Source organism: Esox lucius, chromosome 11, assembly GCF_011004845.1.
Source record: "Esox lucius isolate fEsoLuc1 chromosome 11, fEsoLuc1.pri, whole genome shotgun sequence".
In the NCBI taxonomy this organism is placed as follows: Eukaryota; Metazoa; Chordata; class Actinopteri; order Esociformes; family Esocidae; genus Esox; species Esox lucius.
In genome coordinates, this window is record NC_047579.1 from 44,030,600 (window position 1) to 44,050,934 (window position 20,335).

Sequence of the window (20,335 nt, forward strand, 5' to 3'; positions counted from 1 at the left end):
ACAATGAGGGATTTTTTTTTTTATCCCCTACTGATTTTGTACGTTTGCCCACTGACAAAGAAATGATCAGTCTATAATTTTAATGGTAGCTTTATTTGAACAGTGAGAGACAGAATAACAAAAAGGTAAGAGGTCAGACGTTTCTTGTAGTTGGCCACCAGGTTTGCACACATCTCAGGAGGAATTTTGTCCCACTCCTCTTTACAGATCTTCTCCAAGTCATTAAGGTTTCGAGATTGACGTTTGGCAACTGGAACCTTCAGCTCCCTCCACAGATTCTCAATGGGATTAAGGTCTGGAGACTGGCTAGGCCACTCCAGGACCTTAATATGCTTCTTTCTTGAGCCACTCCTTTGTTGCCTTGGCCGTTTGTTTTGGGTCATTGTTATGCTGGAAAACCCATCCACGACCATTTTCAATGCCCTGGCTGTGGGAAGGAGGTTCTCACCCAAGATTTGACGGTACATGGCCCGTCCATTGTCCCTTTGATGTGGTGAAGTTGTCCTGTTCCCTTAGCAGAAAAACACCCCCAAAGCATAATGTTTCCACCTCCATGTTTGACGGTGGGGATGGTGTTCTTGGGGTCATAGTTTTTCTCTGAATCATTCAGATTCCTTCACTGCGTAGTGTGTTACCAATTGTTTTCTTGGTGACTATGGTCCCAGCTGCCTTGAGATCATTGACAAGATCCTCCTGTGTAGTTCTGGTCTGAATCCTCACCATTCTCATGATCATTGCAACTCCACGAGGAGAGATCTTGCATGGAGCCCCAGAGCGAGGGAGATTGACAGTTCTTTTGTGTTTCTTCCATTTGCAAATAATCGCACCAACTCTTGTCACCTTCTCACCAAGCTGCTTGGCGATGGTCTTGTAGCCCATTCCAGCCTTGGTGTAGGTCTACAATCTTGTCCCTGACATCCTTGGACAGCTCTTTGGTCTTGACCATGGTGGAGAGTTTGGAATCTGATTGATTGATTGCTTCTGTGGGCAGGTGTCTTTTATACACGTAACATGCTGAGATTAGGAGCACTCCATTTAAGAGTGTGCACCTAATCTCAGCTCATTATCTGTATAAAAGACACCTGGGAGCCAGAAATCTTTCTCATTGAGAGGGGATCAAATACTTATTTTACTCATTAAAATGCAAATCAATTTATAAAAGTTTTGATGTCTTTTTCTGGATTTTTTTGTTGTTCTTCTGTCTCTCACTGTTCAAATAAACATACCATTAAAATTAATTGATAATTTCTTTGTCAGTGGGCAAACGTACAAAATCAGCAGGGGATCTAATAATTTTTTCCCTCACTGTAGAAGTTAACAGTTAAGGTTAAACAGGTTTAAGGTTAGGCATCAGGATACTGGGGATAGGGATAGGAAAAATGTTAATGGTAAGGTTATAAAAAAACTGAAAAAAACCTGTGTAAACTACAAAAATTCCCCAACAAATATTCTCGCCTTTCAAGGAATCAAACATGCAAAAACAGGAAAAATGCTGTCTGTACAACACAATCCCCCCAAAAAACTATCTTGCCTCTTGTTAAAATCGAACTTGCAACCAACAAACTGATCGTGGGTTTCGGAAACACCCACAAACCATTCCTGATAACAACGCCATATGAAATAGCCATTCTATTTAGATATGAAGATGTTCATAACTGTGCCCAATTGATGGTTTCTGAAGGCAGGTAAACAGCACTTCTCATATTTTTACACTGAACGTAATTGTGAGTCATTAAGGACAAATAGCATTTGGGAAGTGTTTATATTGGATCTAACAACACTGCTGATATGTTTAACCAAAATTGTGTTTTCCAAAATAGTTGCACGTAATACTGCAGTGATGTTTTCATTTAATCTTAATACATTTTTCTATGTTTCAACACATTACTCTGTATATCCGATGAATAAATTTTCACTCCATTAGGCTAAATTATAGAGAAAATTTTAGAGAATAATTATAAAATACTGTTGAAATACTGTTCAAATGTTCACCATCAAAGCTAGCTTAATCTTGCTCAGTTTCAGTGCTATGTCTAGCCTAAAATGTCCACCCTGTTAGTTTCCAAACTGTATGAAAATTGACCTAACTAGGTGGAACATTTCCCAAACAAAAATATATAATTAATGACTGTCAGTAAGTATCCAGAATCGAAAACATGTTTATCTACACCTGACACAATTACAGGGGACTGCACCACAGATATCAGTATTCAAAATTAAAACAATTAATTACACGTAGGAAAGGCAGACAGTTGCAAACCAACAATTTATTAATTGCCTGGCTATGCTGAAAGTTGATTTTCCTAAAAAAGTTAATAAACCACCTATTTTGTCACACCATTACCCTTGGTGAACAGCGTTACTTCAGCTTAGAAAGTATTTCAAACAATGACAATGCTTGATTTGACCAAACCATTATAGAACACATGCAAGGAATCTGACACCATTCTTCCATGAAGAATCTATCCAGATGCTTCAGTCCTTGGTCCTTACTCATGGACTCTGCTTTTCAGCTTTTCACCCCACATGTTTTCCATGGGGTTTATGTCAGGATTCTGGAATGACCATTGCAAAGCTTCGATTTTTTGGTCGTTTAACCACTTTTGTGTAGAAGAAGGCTTTTGACCACTGTCCTGCTGGAAGATCCAAAAACAGATGTGTTTCAGCTTCCTGGCTGAGGCATGCAGATATTGCTCTAAAATCTCTTTGTACTTGTCAGAGTCCATGATGCCATGTATCCCAACATGGTTCCCAGGACCTTTGAGGAAAAAAAGAAAAGCTTCTCATATCCATGACCATTCTTCACCATTGGGATTATGTTATTTTCTCCATGACTATTTCCTCTACAGTTTCTGGCCAAAAAAAAACTTTTTTTGTCTCATCTGACCATACTAACCAGTTTCAAGTGTCATTTAAAAAAAAAACATTAATAAATATATTTGTTGAATTAATTTGATCTTTGACCACATTTTCTTCAAATAACCGTTTTTGCTCAACTCTGGAGGACGTATATTTGGACAGGATTTTATGCATGCCCAAAACAGGACCTGACTTCAATAACTTATCCCAATAATACAAAATAATACTTAACTAAAGCACATCACTTTTCCATGCGCATATATGCAGTGTGCATCACAGCTGGTTATAGGTTTCAACTCTCAAATATCATGTCATAATAGTGTTCATGATAGACTAGCATTTGATTGGTTCTAAATATCTCTACTAGCGCTGCCTGAAATTTGCACTTTGGATCACAACTCAAATATTTTGATGACCCCTTATCACTGAGTGCTAGCAAGCTAATAAAAGACAGGCACATTGTCAATCCTTACCCAACAGTGAAAATAGCAAAGCTCAGGTTGTAGCTGGTTGAATTTTGCAGCTGATAATAGAGACCCTTGATTTAGCTATAAAAAAACATCAAAGATTCTGAAGATGGGTGCACCCTTAACTTTATTTCACAGTACTTTGTCTGAAAGCAGATAACATAGTAATTAGAAATAAAATAAAAAACACTCTATTGTGCTCTTGTTATCTGGTGTACAACAGCTGTTTACTGTTTTTTCCACCGGTTTCCCAACAATTCTAATTTTAATGAGACACAGAAGTGCTACAATATGCAGTATAAAAACATGTAGCTTACTTGCTAATTAATCTAGAAATCGGACAGCTCTTGGAATCTATTGAAATGCATTTAGAAAAATTACAACAAATAAAGACAATATCAACAAAGAAAATTACAGTCGCACACATATTTCAGAAGTTTAAGGCGGTTGAAATAAGAACTCAGACAGCCAAGGTATCTCTTGTATCCACAAAATAAAATATTGTATAGGTAATATACAGCGCCATTAGTTTAGTTCAGGCATTCATGGGACAATTGTGAATAGTAAAACCTGGTATTTTGATATACCTTTGATAATTTACAAAAGAGTCATAACAGCCAAACAGTATAAGAAGAAAAAACCTTCAACAAGAGCCGTCAGTGAATCAAACTGACTTTGCTGTTTTTACTTTATTGGTTAAAAATGGTAGACACATATTCAGTATAATAAATTATGGGAAATATATGAATTGATAAACCAAGTTGAGGCAAATAAAATAGGAGAATATGGTTGTAAAAAGCAAAGAATGTAAAACTGAAAGAAAACAAAAAGCTGCCGTTTACATATTTAATTGTGTATGTTGTACATTCATCCATCGGGCTATAAGATAGATATTCCAGTAGAGAATGTGAAATGCATTCTCAGCATTCGGCCTAACCATTAGGTGAGAAACTGCAGATGCCTAATGTGGAAAATAGTTGTAATATAAACGTGAATGATTAATTAAACTTTAGCAAAAGAAACTATGAAAATGTTTTGGCTCTTCGAAACTCAGTAGAAAAAATTCAAAAGAAATGCATATGGAACCTGATTTACTACTGTATGTTCACACATATCTCAGACCATGCAGAAAGAAAATGTTTGAAACACTTCAGCCTTTTCTACTTTGGTTCTAAAGATACGACTGATGTGTCATGATGCTAACACAGACCATCATCATCAGTAAATACAGATAACTGTCTAAAGTGGAATATAACATATAGAAAATTCCAGCCTTCAAATATTGTGCAGTTTGTTTTGTGGCCTCAAACATTTATTATTGGATAGGGAAGGACATGTTTAGTGATCTGGGTAGGATAATACCAATTTTCTTGATCAGTTTAAATTTTATCAGTAAGGACATGGCAATCATTAAGAACAAACAAAATAATTGTCTCTGAAAACCATAGGCTAAACCTGATTCAAATCCATAATTTTTTCAGTTCTTACCTGCAAAAATGGCAAATATAGAAACTTTATCTGTACATAGTTCCTTTGTAGAATGAAATATATGTGGGGAGAATTTTTCTTATGTTCAGTAGTTCTTCAAAAAAAAAAATTTAGGTTTCAGAAGACATGTTTTTTGATGTTTGTTACAGTATTTTCTCAAAGTACACAACAGCAAATCCACTGTCACAGGACTTGGCCATGCGATACCCAAATACCTATAATCCATATAATTAATTTGCAACATGTTTTCTTCTTGAAACGTTAGATTAAAGTCTATTACCATACATTTCATACATAATGTGACAAATTCCAGATGGTATTTTCCAGGATGGTAATTTCCAAGGTTCTTTTTCCATATTAATCACAGTCAAAATATATTGCGATATATAAGGATAAGTAGTTGATCGCAATATGGAAGAATCCATCTAATCAATAAGTTTTACATATAAGGTATCTGTGTCATCTCTGAAAGTTGTTGTCCATTAGAAAACACTTGGATAGATTAAGATTTCTGTTGGGCAGATACACCTTTCCAGTAGTCTAAAATGTCATGCAGGTCCTCATCCTTGGCAAACTGCACTTTTTTACGTAAAGCATGCCCGGCCGCCATGTACTCATCCTCATCCTTATGCCGTTTGCGGTGGAGTTTAAATCGCTCCCAGATAGTGTGTTGTGGTTTGCAGTAGTACTCAGGACTGGAGGAGTAGCTGAGGTTATGGTACTGAGGGGACAGCTGAGAATACGCCATGTCTCTGGGTCGTGGGCGTGTTAGGGGCTCTAGGAGGGAGGGCTTGTGGCTTCCGGGCCCTTCCAATTCCTCAATCTGCAGCTGGTGGCTTTCTGGGTAGGAGTGTCGGTGCTCACTGTACTGCCTGATCTTCTCGGCCTCTGCCCTGAGGATGGCAGCAGCTGGAGTTACAGTCAGGATGGTGTCACCCGTTGGCGAGGTCTTCTCTATGTACTTGGACTCCGAACGGTAAGGCCTTGGGCTCCGCATTGGACCTCCAGTAGCGGTGCTGGGACGCTTTGTTGAGATATCCGAGGTGTGGTGCCTCTGTAATGAGTGGTGGTAGCTGTCCTTATACCCTGGGGACAGGAACCCAGACTTGCTCTGCGGCTGCTCTGATATTAAGACAAGCTGGGGCTCCTGGTTGGACACAGCTCCCGATTTGACCCCTTGAAAAGACGTGGATTCAGATTTCAGAGCATCGATACAGTTGTTAATGATCTGATTGACCTTATCCACCTCTTTCGCAATTGTTGAAATCTCAGCCACTGAGCCTTGGCTGTTCCCTGGTACGGACATCCCAGGCATGGACATCTCACAATCCCTGCGTTCATGGTGGTCTCCAGTGCCACGCACCTCTATGTAACTTCCCTTGGCCATTTTAGGCGTGTCATCTCTTATCTCCTGCAGCTTATACTGCTCCATTTCACTACCAGATGGCAGGTACGGCATGCGGGACAAACTCTCCCCGGCCATCATTTGCTTCTGTGACATCCTGGAAATGGTTCCCCCTTCGAGCTCTTGCCCGTACTTCAGTTCAATTATATTTTTCTTAAGGCTACCAGCCTTTTTTTGCCTTTCATCTTGCTGTCGTTTTTTCCTCAAGCAATAATAGACCACCCCTAGGACAATTACCATACTGAAGAGACAACCTAGGATGGTCATAATGTAGTGGGTAGCTGTTGCATTGTTTTGCAGTCTCTCTTTCCCATTCCAGGGTCCTGTGGAGATCATCAGACACGTATGATTGACTCTAAGAGCACTCTTTATTGAAACAACACAGTAAGTGTAGTTTGTATGGGGTTTTAGGTTTTTAAGTTCTATGTCCTCTTTTTGAATTTTTAGGTTTTGAATATCAGTGTAAAAGCTGTTATTGTAGAGAACCAGACTGTACATTTTTTTGAAGGGATGAGGGATCTGAACAGTGATTGTGGCGCCTGTTTTTGAGACTTGCTTCAGCTTCATAGTAGCGTTTATATCTGCATCAATCAATGTTGGAACAAAAAGATTGTCATCTGGCTCAGTACCTGAAGGACAGTCCTCCATCCCGCAGGGAGTAAAGTCTGGTGAGAGGGTGGTGGTCTCAGGAGGCATTGGTATGTACTGTGTCACATGGTCTTCCGTACACACAGTGGATAGCATATAGAGAGCATTCTGAAAAGTTGGGTTGTTAGGATTGAGCAGACTATAGCCGGAGACATCTAATGGAGAGTCACAGACCATACGTTCATTTGTCCTGTTTGGAAACATGGAGAGCCACTTTATGAAGCCGAATAGTTCACAGGAACAGTTAAACGGGTTTGTGTAAAGCTCACAGGTGGTCAGTTTAGCCAGCTGGGTAAACGTGTTCCCATCTAGCTGCTGAATACGGTTCATAGATAGGTCAATGTTTTCGATGTTGGGGCATTCCCAGAAGGCATTGGGTGTCACAGTCTCAATCAGGTTGGCCTGGAGGTAGAGGTACTGAAGCTTGGTCAAACCCCTGAGGATGCCCTCTGTGAGGTTACGGAGTTTGTTGAAGCCTAACTGAAGGACCTGTAAGTTGAACTGGGCAGAAAAGGCTCCATCTTCTATGTAATTGATTTCATTCTTGGTCAGGTTTAGGTAAGTCAGGTTGGCAAAGCGGCTGAGTGCAGAGAAATGTATACTTTTGATCTTGTTTTCATTGAGTCGAAGGTCCACAATGGTGCTGTTTATATGTGTGGGGATAGCCTCATATGGTGGTTGGTTTTGGCTGCAGATGGCCAGCCACACAAAGCCCTTCTCACCTTCAATGAGCCAGCAGTCACCATTGACTCTGCCTGTATGAGTCAAATATAACACGGCCACAGACCAGAAAAAGGCACTCATCACTTTGTTTCCACCGCAGGCCATTGGTGCTCCTCTTGATGTCATGAACCGGGCAAAAAGCTAGAAGATTGCACCACTTTGGTCTCTATAAACGTTGAACTGTGTTTTTGTAATCAAACTGGACTTTCAACTGTTCTATTCAGTGGTCAAACAATATTTTGTCCTTCCTGTCCAGTGAAGGATAATTCCGTCCTAGCGTTTCAGCCATTTACAAAACGATGTTGGGCATGTACATTTTGAGCCTGCAGTGACACTTTAGAGATGGTTTGCTGAGATTCAGTATTTCACCACCTCAGGTTTGCTTGTGCTTGTACATTATTAATCAGTAGCATCCTAATGTTTCTTCCACTGTCTTTTTTTCAGTGTCACATTCATGGGCTCAGAGGAACTCCCTGTGAGGAGGAGAGAAATAGATACATTAAAACAATGTTTATCCGATACAATTATAGACTATTACATAGCAGTCTATTTAAAAAATGTATTTTACTACACAGTATATTAATTAATCCTGCATATGAACATTTATATCCAAATAATCAATACATATTTTTGTTTTTTCCCCGTTACTATTAAAGGCAAAAAAGGATTAATGTGTGTTCTTCCTCTTTCATGACCATCCAATTATTTTGTACACAATTTCAGTGCTGTTTAGTCCCTGTGGCATATTGCTATTAAAGGAAACCACTGGCCAATTACCACTTGACAGGTTGAGAAATGCAGGGTCCCTGTTTTCACACGAATGACCTGGGGACTGTCCAACACAACTGAGTCCAACTGATGTTAAAATTGAGTCTTAAATCAATGACCAAGTGCCATAATGTTACTTGAATACTCTAAGGAACCTAGTTCCAGAAGCAACATTTGGTATTAGTTCCAGAAACAACATTTGGTATTAGTTCCTTAGTTACTTAGAAACCCTTGAATACTCTTAAGAACCTATTTCCAGAAGAAACATTAGGCAGAGTGCATTTCCTATAGGGACATGCGATATGGATATTAATAAATAAATCATTATTAATAATCAGCAGGTGACCTCAACATGAGAGGTGCTGAAAGGATGGAAAGTCAAATGTTTAAGCATCTGAGTCATTCTCATATATTGTTTATGTTATAACTTACACCGTGGTTGACCAGAACAGCAATATTCCTATTCTGTTACTGTGTCCAGAAAGGAAAACTGGCCAAGTCATCTTACATTAATACTTTTGGTTTGACACCAGAAATTGCATATTTCCATTAAAAGAGCTACCTTTTAACTTGCCATTCCCTCAATACTAAATCATTATGCTTTTCTTTCATTTCCTGATGGGTTTCTTTGTGCAGCAAATAAAAGAATATAGCTGTGAGCAGCAATGAAAGGAGTTCACAGGATGACAGAAAGGACACGATTAGTTGAATAACAAAACAGGCAATTTATCATGTACAGTATGATGTACAATGGCATGTTCGCTCAACGTATCAAGTGTCCCAATTCACATTTTACATCATGAATATTAATAATAATAATAATAATAATATGTGTTTTGTTTGTCCTGGGGAAATGTAACACATTAAGACTTAGGAAATATTTTCATTGTTTATTTGCACTATACCTCGAGCTAAATTAAATTGTGGATACCATTTGTATAGAATTTAATCCAGTATTAAATAAGTTAGAAGTAGTTTTGCAGGCTAATAATAGTGTAAACAAAAAGGTTACATATTTTGTTTGTGTAGGCTTAAGTGTTATTGGAAAGGTCCTGTGATATGTGAAAGGTTGTGATGTTGTAGTGTAATTCAATTCTGGGCGTTAAGTTGCCTGTTATTTGCTTTTGAAAGGGATATCCAGCAGTTATAATTTCTTTAGAACTTAACATTTACACTTGAGTTGTTCCCAGATGCTCATATTCAGAGCAGCTAATAGGGGCAACTAAGGTTAAGGGCACAACAATCAATGTTTATCCATACTGGCTTGGAAACTTAATGAGCAACCTTTCAGTTATTGGCCCGGGCTTTAACCACTAGGCTATCTGCAGCTATCATAGAGCAAACCTCTTAAAATTGCAGTGTTTAATGTGTTCCTCTTGGTCACAGGATCCTCTACCAATGTAGTAAGGATATTTTCAACGCATACGGGAGATTTATTGAGGAGAAAACAGATACATCATTGGAGTGGTGTTTGTGACACTCCATAGTGGCTCATTAATAGCAGTAGCAGTCAGTGGTAAAACCAGGAAGCCATAAGGAGACATCATTATACATTTATTGGCTCAATCCCAAACCTCCTTGTTTTCAAGTGCCCCTCGGTGGTGGGGAGTCCCTTGAAAATGAACCAACCGGGGTAGGGAGAGATGCATAACCCAAGAAGGATATTGCTTGCACACTTCAGATGCAGCCGGAGAGTAGCCTGTCACGCAATGCAATTCATTGACAACAAGCTTTGTGTCCTTCACAATGCCTGCACTGGCAGTAATAGTTTTCCAAATATTTCCCATTCAGCAAATACATACCATATGAGCAACAAACGACTGCAGAACAGCAACATGCCTGTAATGTACCCATCCTTTGGCTTTGGTACAATGCCAAGTGTTATTGGAGTGTAACATTAAGGCCCAACAGACACGTTTCGTGATTATTTCATTGTTATTGGTAATGTTTCAGCTGCATAATGTTTAACAGCTGAATACATTGTAGAACATATAAAAACACAGTGTTGAACTTGTATTTATAAAAAATATATATGTTACGGTCCATACATATTAGATTGGCCATCGTTGCCCCTAGCAACACATCGGTAAGGAAAGGAGAAAGTAGGATAAGTTGAACACTTTTCTTTTTAAATTCTGTCATCTGGTTAAAAGCAAAATCAATATCTATCAAAATCTGGCCCTATATTTTAATGCAAGGTGCTGCTAGTATCAGATCCATGCATGTGTTGCCAGCCATCACTTATAATTTTCAATTAGTTTATTTCATGACCCGGCTCAAAGCATATACCAAATCAAGTGTCATTTAAAAACAGTGTAGTTACATATGATACTTGAAAGTACAATGCACCTACCCAGAAGCAGAGAAACGTCTTGTACAGTGAAACTCAGATATAGCCTTTGGAATTATACTAATTATATTTCTATACAGTCTGCAGTACTATTACCATGTTGTTCCAATGGATATCAATGTCTTTGGGTGGTTGATATGCTATGGGATTTTACACTTCGATATGTAAAAACTGTATCTTTTACCTTCATTTGTGAAAAGTATTTTATGATTAAGAAGGGGCTTCTTAGGATCCTCGGCAGACTCATACAATGAACAAGCTGTTTATATTGTATGTTAAAAACAAGGCTGTAAAGTGCGGTTGTAAAAAACTATAATTCCATTGAGATAGTAAATCTGGAAGGATGCAATTTACTTTTTATTATTGTTCTTATTCTTATATTTATAACATACCGTAAATCAACCGTGGCTTTCCTCCAAATCCCCCCAACAACAACGACAACCTCCGACTCTTTCAACATACAAGATTCAAAGGAGCCCAATCTCCACCACCTCTCAGGGCCCCTCCACGTCCAATACAGTCAAACCACCGCCCACCCATGGCCAATGAGAAAAGGGAGAAACACACAGAAACACAGGAGAACAACAACAGAAAAACAAGGGGAAACTAGACAAGAAAAGCAAACTTTAAAGGCCAACCCATGTGTTACTATCCACGTGTGTCTGTGTGTGTGTGTGTGTGTGTGTGTGTACGTGCATGTGTGTGCTTGTTTGTGTTTAGTTTATCACATAAATGTCTATAAATCCGGCATAGATACTGGAATCTTAACAAACTTTGTGAACATGTAGTAAGACACCATGCGTGCAAGTATGTTCAGATTGACCACACGGTGGCACAATAAAGGCTAGGTTTCTAATTTCTAAACCATTTCACAAAGAGTGTGATTGAAAATATAATTGTACATTTTATGTCTGTGTTACATGTCGGTACCTGCACCAAATCTCCTGTATTTTTTCCTTAATACATTTTAAAAAAACATAGGAAAAAATAAAATGTTTTCGATGTTATGTTATTTCAATGACTGGTGGAAACAACTTGCAGCAGACATTGTATGTAATACATCAAAATCATCACAGTATTAAATCACCATACTTGTCATATTGGTATCCAAGTATTGTGATAATATCCTTTTGTGGCTACACCCAACCCTTACACCTAGCTTGTTAATTAGACTTACATTAACTTAGACAAAATAATAAACATAGGCATTTTCCCATACATGTTTAACTAACATATTCAACCCATAATCCAAATAAAACAACTCCCTAGGGGAATCGGCTGCTACTAAATTTACTTTCTAATTATGCTATGCTGTCAGGTATTTTTCATTTCTCCATGGCTTGGTTGCAATTACACCATGTGGTGTTGTATCTTAGCTACAGTATCCGTCTAACTCAGCAAATGTTCAACCAAAAATGTGTTAAGGTTTCACTGTGGGTTTCACATGTGGGGAAGTTAAATTACGAACAGTTGCTTCTACCCTGGTGGTTTTTGACAGCCTCCTTGAAAACCACCTAAATGTTAAGCATGAGGAAGACTATGAAAAAAAGATGACTAAATAGCAATGGGAACCTGCTGTAAATCGATGATGCTTAGCCAGAGCTCCAGATGTGCTCACTAGTTGAAGGCTAAGGCTTTGGAGGCATATTTTGGCCGTATGGACACCACACCGCATTGGTGACAGAGGCATCTGCCAGCTGTGTTGTGTCTAATCAAAAGATTTATGTCTCTCCAGATGACCGGCTACAGAAGGTTTACCCTTTGCAGAAGTCAGATGGTAATCCCCCCCAAAGAGAGGTTCCCTCAGAATTCTAGGCTCATTGAGCCAGGAGATGTGTGATATTCTACTAAACTTGAATACACCAAAATTAATGTTATTGAGTAGATTTACATTAATTTCATTTCCCATAAAAGGCTAATCATGTCAGTAGCAGTTATTGTGATGTGTGGGTAATGAATCATCTTTTCTATAGGTGTGAAATTGAAATGCCTACTGGCCAGCAGATCAAAGATTTGCTGTTCCAATAGTTTAGATAACCTTTTGTAATTTTGTTTTATAAACTAGTAGTTTTACAAATTATAAAATTCAAAGGCAAATTCATGCCAGTGTGGCTGAGCCTTATGTTTGGTACAGTAGGTTCAAAACTGTGAATTAGCAGGAAATTGGGTCAAAAGGAAGCTTAATAGTAAGAGTATATGACCAGTAACCAAAAGATGGCTAGATTAATTCCTAGAGCAGTCAAGATTAAATGTGAAACTGACTGAAGTTACAGTTGTGCTCATATTTTTGCATACCCTGACAGAAATCGTGACATTTTGGCATTGATTTAGAAAATACTGACCATGCAAAAGAAGTGATCATATTAAATAATGTATTATTAAATAGTTGGTTGTCTCCTTTTTAAATCATAATGATAACAGAAATCACAGAAATGGCCCTGATCAAAACTTTACATACCCTTGAATGTTTGGCCTTGTTACAGACACACAAGGTGACACGCCCTGGTGAAAATGGCAATTAAATGTTAATTTCCCACACCTGGGGCTTTTTAAATTGCAATTAGTGTCTGTATATAAATAGTCAATGAGTTTGTTAGCTCTCATGTGGATGCACTGAGCAGGCTAGATACTGAGCCATGGGGAGCAGAAAATAACTGTCAAAAGACCTGTATAACAAGGTAATGGAACTTTATAAAGATTGAAAAGGATTAGAAAAAAGATATCCAAAGCCTTGCAAATGCCAGTCAATACTGCTCAATCACTTATTAAGAAGAGGAACATTCAGGGATCTCTTGATACCAAGCCTAGATCAGGTAGACCAAGAAAAATGTCATCTAAAACTGCCAGAAGAATTGTTCGGGATGCAACAATCCTTGAACAAAAATGAGCTGCATGGTCGAGTTGCCAGAAAGAAGCCTTTACTGTGCCAATGCCACAAAAAACCTGGTTACAATATGCCCGAAAACACCTTGACATGCCTCACAGCTTCTAGCACAATGTAATTTGGAGTAACAAGACCAAAATAGATCTTTATGGTCACAACCATAAGCGCTATGTTTGGAGAGGGGTCAACAAGGCTTATAGTGAACAGAATACAATCTCCACTGTGAAGCATGATGGTGGCTCACTGATGTTTAGAGGGTGTGTGAGCTCTAAAGACACAGGGAATCTTGTGAAAATGTATGGCAAGATGAATGCAGCATATTATCAGAAAATACTGGCAGACAATTTGCATTCTTCTGCACAAAGCTGCGCATGGGACACTCTCTCAGACTTTCCAGCATGACAATGACCCTAAGCACAGGGACGAGTTGATCCTCCAGTGGTTACAGCAGAAAAAGGGGAAGTTTCTGGAGTGGCCATTACAGTCTCCTGACCTTAATATCATCGAGTCACTGTGGGCAGATCTCAAACATGCGATTCATGCAAGACGACCAAAGACTTTGCATGACATGGAAGCAGTTTGCCAAGAAAAATGGGCAGCTATACTACCTCCAAGAATTTGGGGCCTCATAGACAACTATTACAAAAGACTGCATGCTGTCCTTGATGCTAAAGCAGGCAATACACAGTGTTAAGAACTAAGGCAGGGCTGGCCAACCCTGTTCCTGGAGAGCCCTGTAGGTTTTCTCTTCAGCCTCATTTGTGACTAACCTGAATCTGCTTTTCATCCAACTACTAATTAGAATCAGGTGTGCTGAATAAGAGTTGGAGAGAAAACCTACAGGACTGTGGCTCTCCAGGAACAGGGTTGGCCAGCCCTGAACTAAGGGTATGCAGACTTTTCAACAGGGGTCAGTTCATTTGTTTCTTTGTTGCCATGTATTCTTTTATGATTGCGCCATTCTGTAATGACCTACAGTTGAATGTGAATCCCATAAGAAATAAAAGACGTGTTTCACTCATTTCTTCTTTACAAATGGTACATACAGCTCCAGAAATAAATTAAGAGACCACTGCACCTTTTTCTTTCCTTTCCGAAAAGGAATGTTTTGAGTTAGGAACAGAAGGGGTAAAATTAAGAGACCACTGCAAATTGAGCCCTTCTGTTCCTAACTCAAAACGTTCCTTTTCAACTTTTTTGGAAAGGAAAGAAAAAGACGCAGTGGTCTCCAAATCTTTTCCGGAGCTGTCTTTTACCAGTTCTCCAAGGGTATGCAAACTTTTGGGCACAACTGTATGCCAGTTACCGTCTATTCAGACATATAGTTCAAGAAAAATGTATTTTCAAAGGACCTTATTGTACTGGAGGCATCTTTGTTCAGTATGAGGAAAGTTTCAAGTCTCAGTTTCAATTCTTAAGGTCTAACGGGGCAATGGATATGAGGTTTTCAGTTATGCTGCTTATACCTCAAGGCTCTGTCCTAGGCCCTATCTTATTCTTGTTATATATGCTTCCCTTGGGCTCCATCTTTCAGAAATATAACATCTCCTACCATTGCTATGCCGATGACACACAGTTGTAGCTTCCCCTGAAAATGTATGAAAAGAAATCCCTGAAATTACTCTCTGATTGTCTTAGAGACATAAAATACTGGCTAGCTAAAAACCTTCTTCATTTAAATAACACAAAAACAGAAGTTATTGTATTTGGTCCCATACACTCCACAAACGTTTTTGTTAATTACTTAGGGCCCCTATCTAACAATTTACTTAGCTATGCAAATTATCTCATTGTAATTTTTGATTCAGATCTCAAATTTGATAAACTAGTAAATGCTGTCAGGGGTAACTTCTTCCTGCTCCGGGCCATTGCCAAATTGAAACCCAATATTTCTTTCAAGGATTTGGAGACAGTTGTTCATGCGTTCATTTCCTCCCGTCTGGACTTCCTCAAGGACCCTCAGGTCTTCCAACAAACTGCTTTTGTGTGCTCCACGGTCCTGATTGAAGTTTAAAGGAGACCATGCCTTTTCTGTTTTTGCCTACCTTTATTTATTAGGTCCTCTACTAGTAGCAATGTTTTCAATCCCACCTTAAGACCTCTTTTTACTTTAGCATTTGAGTATTCAAATGGGTAGGAAGTTCTGTTTATGTTTGTCATGTCCTAAGAAAATATTTTTAGTTAGCTATATGTTTCATGCATGTATTTTTTATTTATGTATATTTTAATATTTTTTATTTTTTATTTTGCTGCCCTATTGATTGTACAGCATTTAAGTTGACACTAGTTGTTTTTCAATGTGCTTTACAAATACATTTGACTGGACTATAACAGTGGCATATGTATAAGCCAATAGTTTCTATTTGCCAAATTAGAAACAAAAGTTACAAATCCATGCTTGAGGTGAAGAATACATTGTCTAAGAGTGACAATGTATGTTAAAGCCAGAACATTGGACAAGCACACTGCCCATACCAATTAAGGTGTATTTGTGGTATCTGTGCGCACAGAAAATTATTGGTTGTTTTTTGATAATGAGAATATAGGCAAGAGGCAAGAAAATGCTTGTAGGGGAATAAACATAATTTACTGCATTTCCGGGTATAAAAAGGACACGTAATGTCTAGTCAATACATCTTTGTGACCCAAGGGATATACTCCATTGTCTGTGGTATCTAGCACTGGGTTTTTGTTCAACCTTGAGACACTTAACCAGCATTCAAATCAGATTGGAATCTGCCAGTTATTAATTCTTTCATTGTTAAAATTCAATATAATGGCAAACATGAGCGGAGGAGGGCAACTCAGCTCAGAGCAATGAATTACATTTTCTCTCTTCCAGTCCAATTATAGCATCCCAGACGTTTTAGAAGCAGATATGTGTTTGTACCACATTATGATGCGTGTGTTACACAATACCAAGTTCCTCTTATACCTTGTTTTTCAGCCTACTTTTGTCACACTCAAACATGTCTGAGAACAAGAAGACATGCTACCTCGCTGTCGCTGCAAAAAACTAAAAAGACAAGGAGTATAGTCATATCCCAACAAATCCTATTAGAATCTGTATTTGAATTCCATTTAAGACCTTGCGATTGGTAATTGACTACCAGATCTTACTCTAGACAAGAGTTGTTTTTATTTTCTTGAATTAAAATTTAATAAAGCCAATTACTAGTATAATAAACTACACTAGAAATGAAAAGTCATTGCTCCAGGAACTAGTAGTTGGGACTAGATCACGTGACTGTGTTATTACACCCATTAATTCATTGTGAATGGTGTGGGAGTGACTGGCCATGAAAGTGGGTTGGGAAGTCAAGTGATGGACAGGTTAATCATAGAGGACAGCTGTTAAATACTTTAAACCCAGAGGCATTTGACGTGTGCACTCACCACTAGTCCCTCTTAGTCTCCTGATGCAGCTGCTGGCACAGGTCAGGAAGTGGACGTGTCGCCTTGTCGGAAGCCACTTACAGAGGGTGAAAAGGGTGATAAGGTGTCCCTACAGGTGGTAGAAGACAGGGGCTTTTACAAAAAGGGGGGCAATCGTGTTGATACAACAGGATAGTTTTGACAGTTTACCGCGGTGGGAATATACCTCGAAACGGAACTGTGGACCTAAGGTCATTCCTACAGTCTGTTGAATTCATTACATATTGGTCTGCCCACCGTGCTCCAATTTGGACCTAGCAATGTTGTGTTGCCATCTAGCACGAGGCAACACAACATTGCGAGGATGTGAGCATACCGTACGTTTTTAGGAAATAGCAACCAGCCATGATTTCATAGACGCGGTAATGAGGTCAATGGATGTCAGACTGTGGGTGTTAGTAGAAGGATGCTCTCCTTGGAACACAGTCAACAGCCGTGAACTAATGAAGGTTGGATGTTAAATTGTAATAGGCCCAACATCTGGTTTCTGAAATGTGGTGGTATTTGGCGGATTTTGCTGCATTGCATTTAGAAAGGGTCCTTGGGTTGGGAAGTGACTGCCAAATGCTAACGTGTGTTCCTAAGCTGGTAAATGGGTAGTATAAGGAATTTGGTTGGGGTAGTGAAAATAGTCTCTACCTGCAATTCAGTTCATTAGAGAAAATGACATGAATATATTTTGGGTTTGACATCCAAAAACATATCACACTACTAAGTCAAAGCACATATATCTAGGTAGCAAAATTATTTGCAATCTTTCCTGCAAAAATCTTTGCCCCACACATTTCCATGACATTTATATTGTCTGGGTCGAGTTCCATTAACCTCTTTAGCATGTGCTGTTCCTATTCATAAACAAAACTGCCCACATTCCAAAAGCTAGGAAACACTATGAATAAAATATCCATTGTTTAGTACACTCTCACTATGCAGTGTACATGATGCTGGCTTGATTTGAATAGGAAATTACTGATGATTTGGGAGTAGAGTATTTCCAGTTCAGCATGAACTACACTGCTCAAAAACATTCAGGGAACAAGTAATCATCACCAAGTATAACCAAGTACAACACCAAGTCAATTAAACTTCAGGGATATCAATCTGTCCAGTTAGGAAGCATAAGCGATTGTGAATCAATGTCACCTGTTTTGGTGCAAATGAAAGTGACAACAAGTGCACTGGAGAGGCAACAGCAAGACAACCTCCAAAAAGGGAATGGTTTTGCAGATGGTGGCCACAGACAACTGCTCTCTCCTTATCCTTCCTGACTGATTCTTCTCTAGTTTTGTGTTTTGCTAGTGTCCTTGTCACTACTGGTTGCATGAGGTGGTACCTGCAGACCATTCAGGTTGCACATCCATATGTGCCATCGCATTAAGGTTTGTTGTGTCTCCCAGTACAGTCTCAAGTGCATGGAGGAGATCCCAGGAGACGGGCTGTTACACAAGGAGAACTGGACAGGGCCATAGAAGGGCATCAACCCAGCAGCAGGACCAGTATCTGCTCATTTGGAGAAACAGAAGGAGCACTGCCAGATCCCTACAAAATGACCTCCAGCAGGCTAATGGTGTGCATGTTTCTGACCAAATTCTCAATAAGTAGTTTTTTTTTGGTTTCCATTGTCCCTTGTTTTAAGTCATTTTTTTCTCAACGAATTACACAATGTACAGTAAAGATTTTGATCTTTAATATATTTCCTTCGAGACCCGATGTTTGATTTAAGTGTTCCCTTTTTTTAGCAGTGTATTTAGGACTACACTCTGGTCAGCATCTTTAAACAGAAAGATTGGAACAGAAACAGAATTGTCAAGCATGTTCTGACTTTTGAATAGTTTCAATCAGTTAAATTATTTGTTACATTGATTTCAAAAGTCAAATTAAACTGCCTTAACATAACATGTCCATGCTAGTCATTTATTTATTGGAGAAAATGCTCATGCTAAATGCATCTATGATTATCGAGAATTGTAAATTGTGTTTTGTTGTTGTTACCTTCTCTTCGGTCCATCAACAACATGCACAGGGAAATAACTAAATAGCCATGAATAGGCAATATTTTGAAGTGAATCTCCATTGCAATGCTCTTTTGCCTAACATGTTATATGTGCTCATATAGAGTTGTGCTCATAAGTTTGCATACCTTGGCAGAAATTGTGAAATTTTGCCATTGATTTTGAAAATATGACTGATCATGCAAAAAAACGATTTTGTATTTAAAGATAGTGATCATATGAAGCTATTTATTATCACATAGTTGTTTGGCTTCTTTTTCAATAATAATGATAATAGACATTCCCCAAATGGCCCAGATCAAAAGTTTACATACCCTTGAATGTTTGGCCTTGTTACAGAATACAAGGTGACACACACAGGTTAAAATGGCAATTAAAGGTTAATTTAGATATAGATATAAAAAGATATCCAAAGCCTTGCAAATGCCAGTCAGTACTGTTCAATCACTTATTAAGAAATGGAAAATTCAGGGATCTCTTGATACCAAGCCAAGGTCAGTTAAACCAAGGAAGATTTCAGCCAAAACTGCCAGAAGAATTGTTTGGGATACAAAGAAAAACCCACAGGTAACTCCAGGAGACATACATGCTGCTCTGGAAAAAGACAGGTGTGGTTGTTTCAAGGAGCACAATACGACGATACATGAACAAAAATGAGAATGGTCGAGTTGCCAGAAAGAAGCCTTTACTGCGCCACTGCGACAAAAAAGGCTGGTTACAATATGCCTGACAAAACCTTGACCCGCCTCACAGCTTCTGGCACACTGTAATTTGGGGTGACGAGACCAAAATAGAGCTTTATGGTCACAACCATAAGCGCTTTGTTTGGAGAGGGGTCAACAAGGCCTATAGTGAACAGAATACCATCCCCACTGTGAAGCATGGTGGTGGCTCACTGATGTTTTGGGGTTGTGTGAGCTCTAAAGGCACAGGGAATCTTTCTCTTTGATCTCTAACTTTGCATTCTTCTGCACGAAAGCTGTGCATGGGACGCTCTTGAACTTTCTAGCACGACAATGACCCTAATCACAAGGCCAAGTTGACCCTCCAGTGGTTACAGCAGAAAAAGGAGAAGGTTCTGGAGAGGCCATCACAGTCTCCTGACCTTAATATCATCGAGCCACTCTGGGGAAATCTCAAATGTGCGGTTCATGCAAGACGACCAAATGACCTGGAGGCATTTCGCCAAGATGAATGGGCAGCTATACCACATGCAAGAATTTGGGGCCTCATAGACAACTACTACAAAAGACTGCATGCTGTTCTTGATGCTAAAGGGAGTAATACACAGTATTA

General features: G+C 38.9%; 1 protein-coding gene across 5 annotated transcripts in view; it reads right to left on the minus strand.

Moving 5' to 3' along the window:
- Positions 1 to 3,443: 3,443 nt before the first annotated feature.
- Positions 3,444 to 20,335, minus strand: part of elfn1a (extracellular leucine-rich repeat and fibronectin type III domain containing 1a) — a 185,466-nt gene continuing 168,574 nt past the window's right edge. For 3 of the 5 annotated variants that reach the window (XM_029123120.2, XM_034294913.1, XM_034294914.1), the window contains exon 3: positions 3,444 to 8,063. In XM_029123120.2, coding sequence (XP_028978953.1) covers positions 5,317 to 7,716 — 2,400 coding nt within the window. In that variant the 5' untranslated portion in view covers positions 7,717 to 8,063 and the 3' untranslated portion in view covers positions 3,444 to 5,316. Of the gene's footprint in view, positions 8,064 to 11,100; positions 11,211 to 16,988; positions 17,098 to 20,335 lie in introns of those variants that run through there. The other 2 variants (XM_010874588.4, XM_034294915.1) reach the window with 2 other exon arrangements.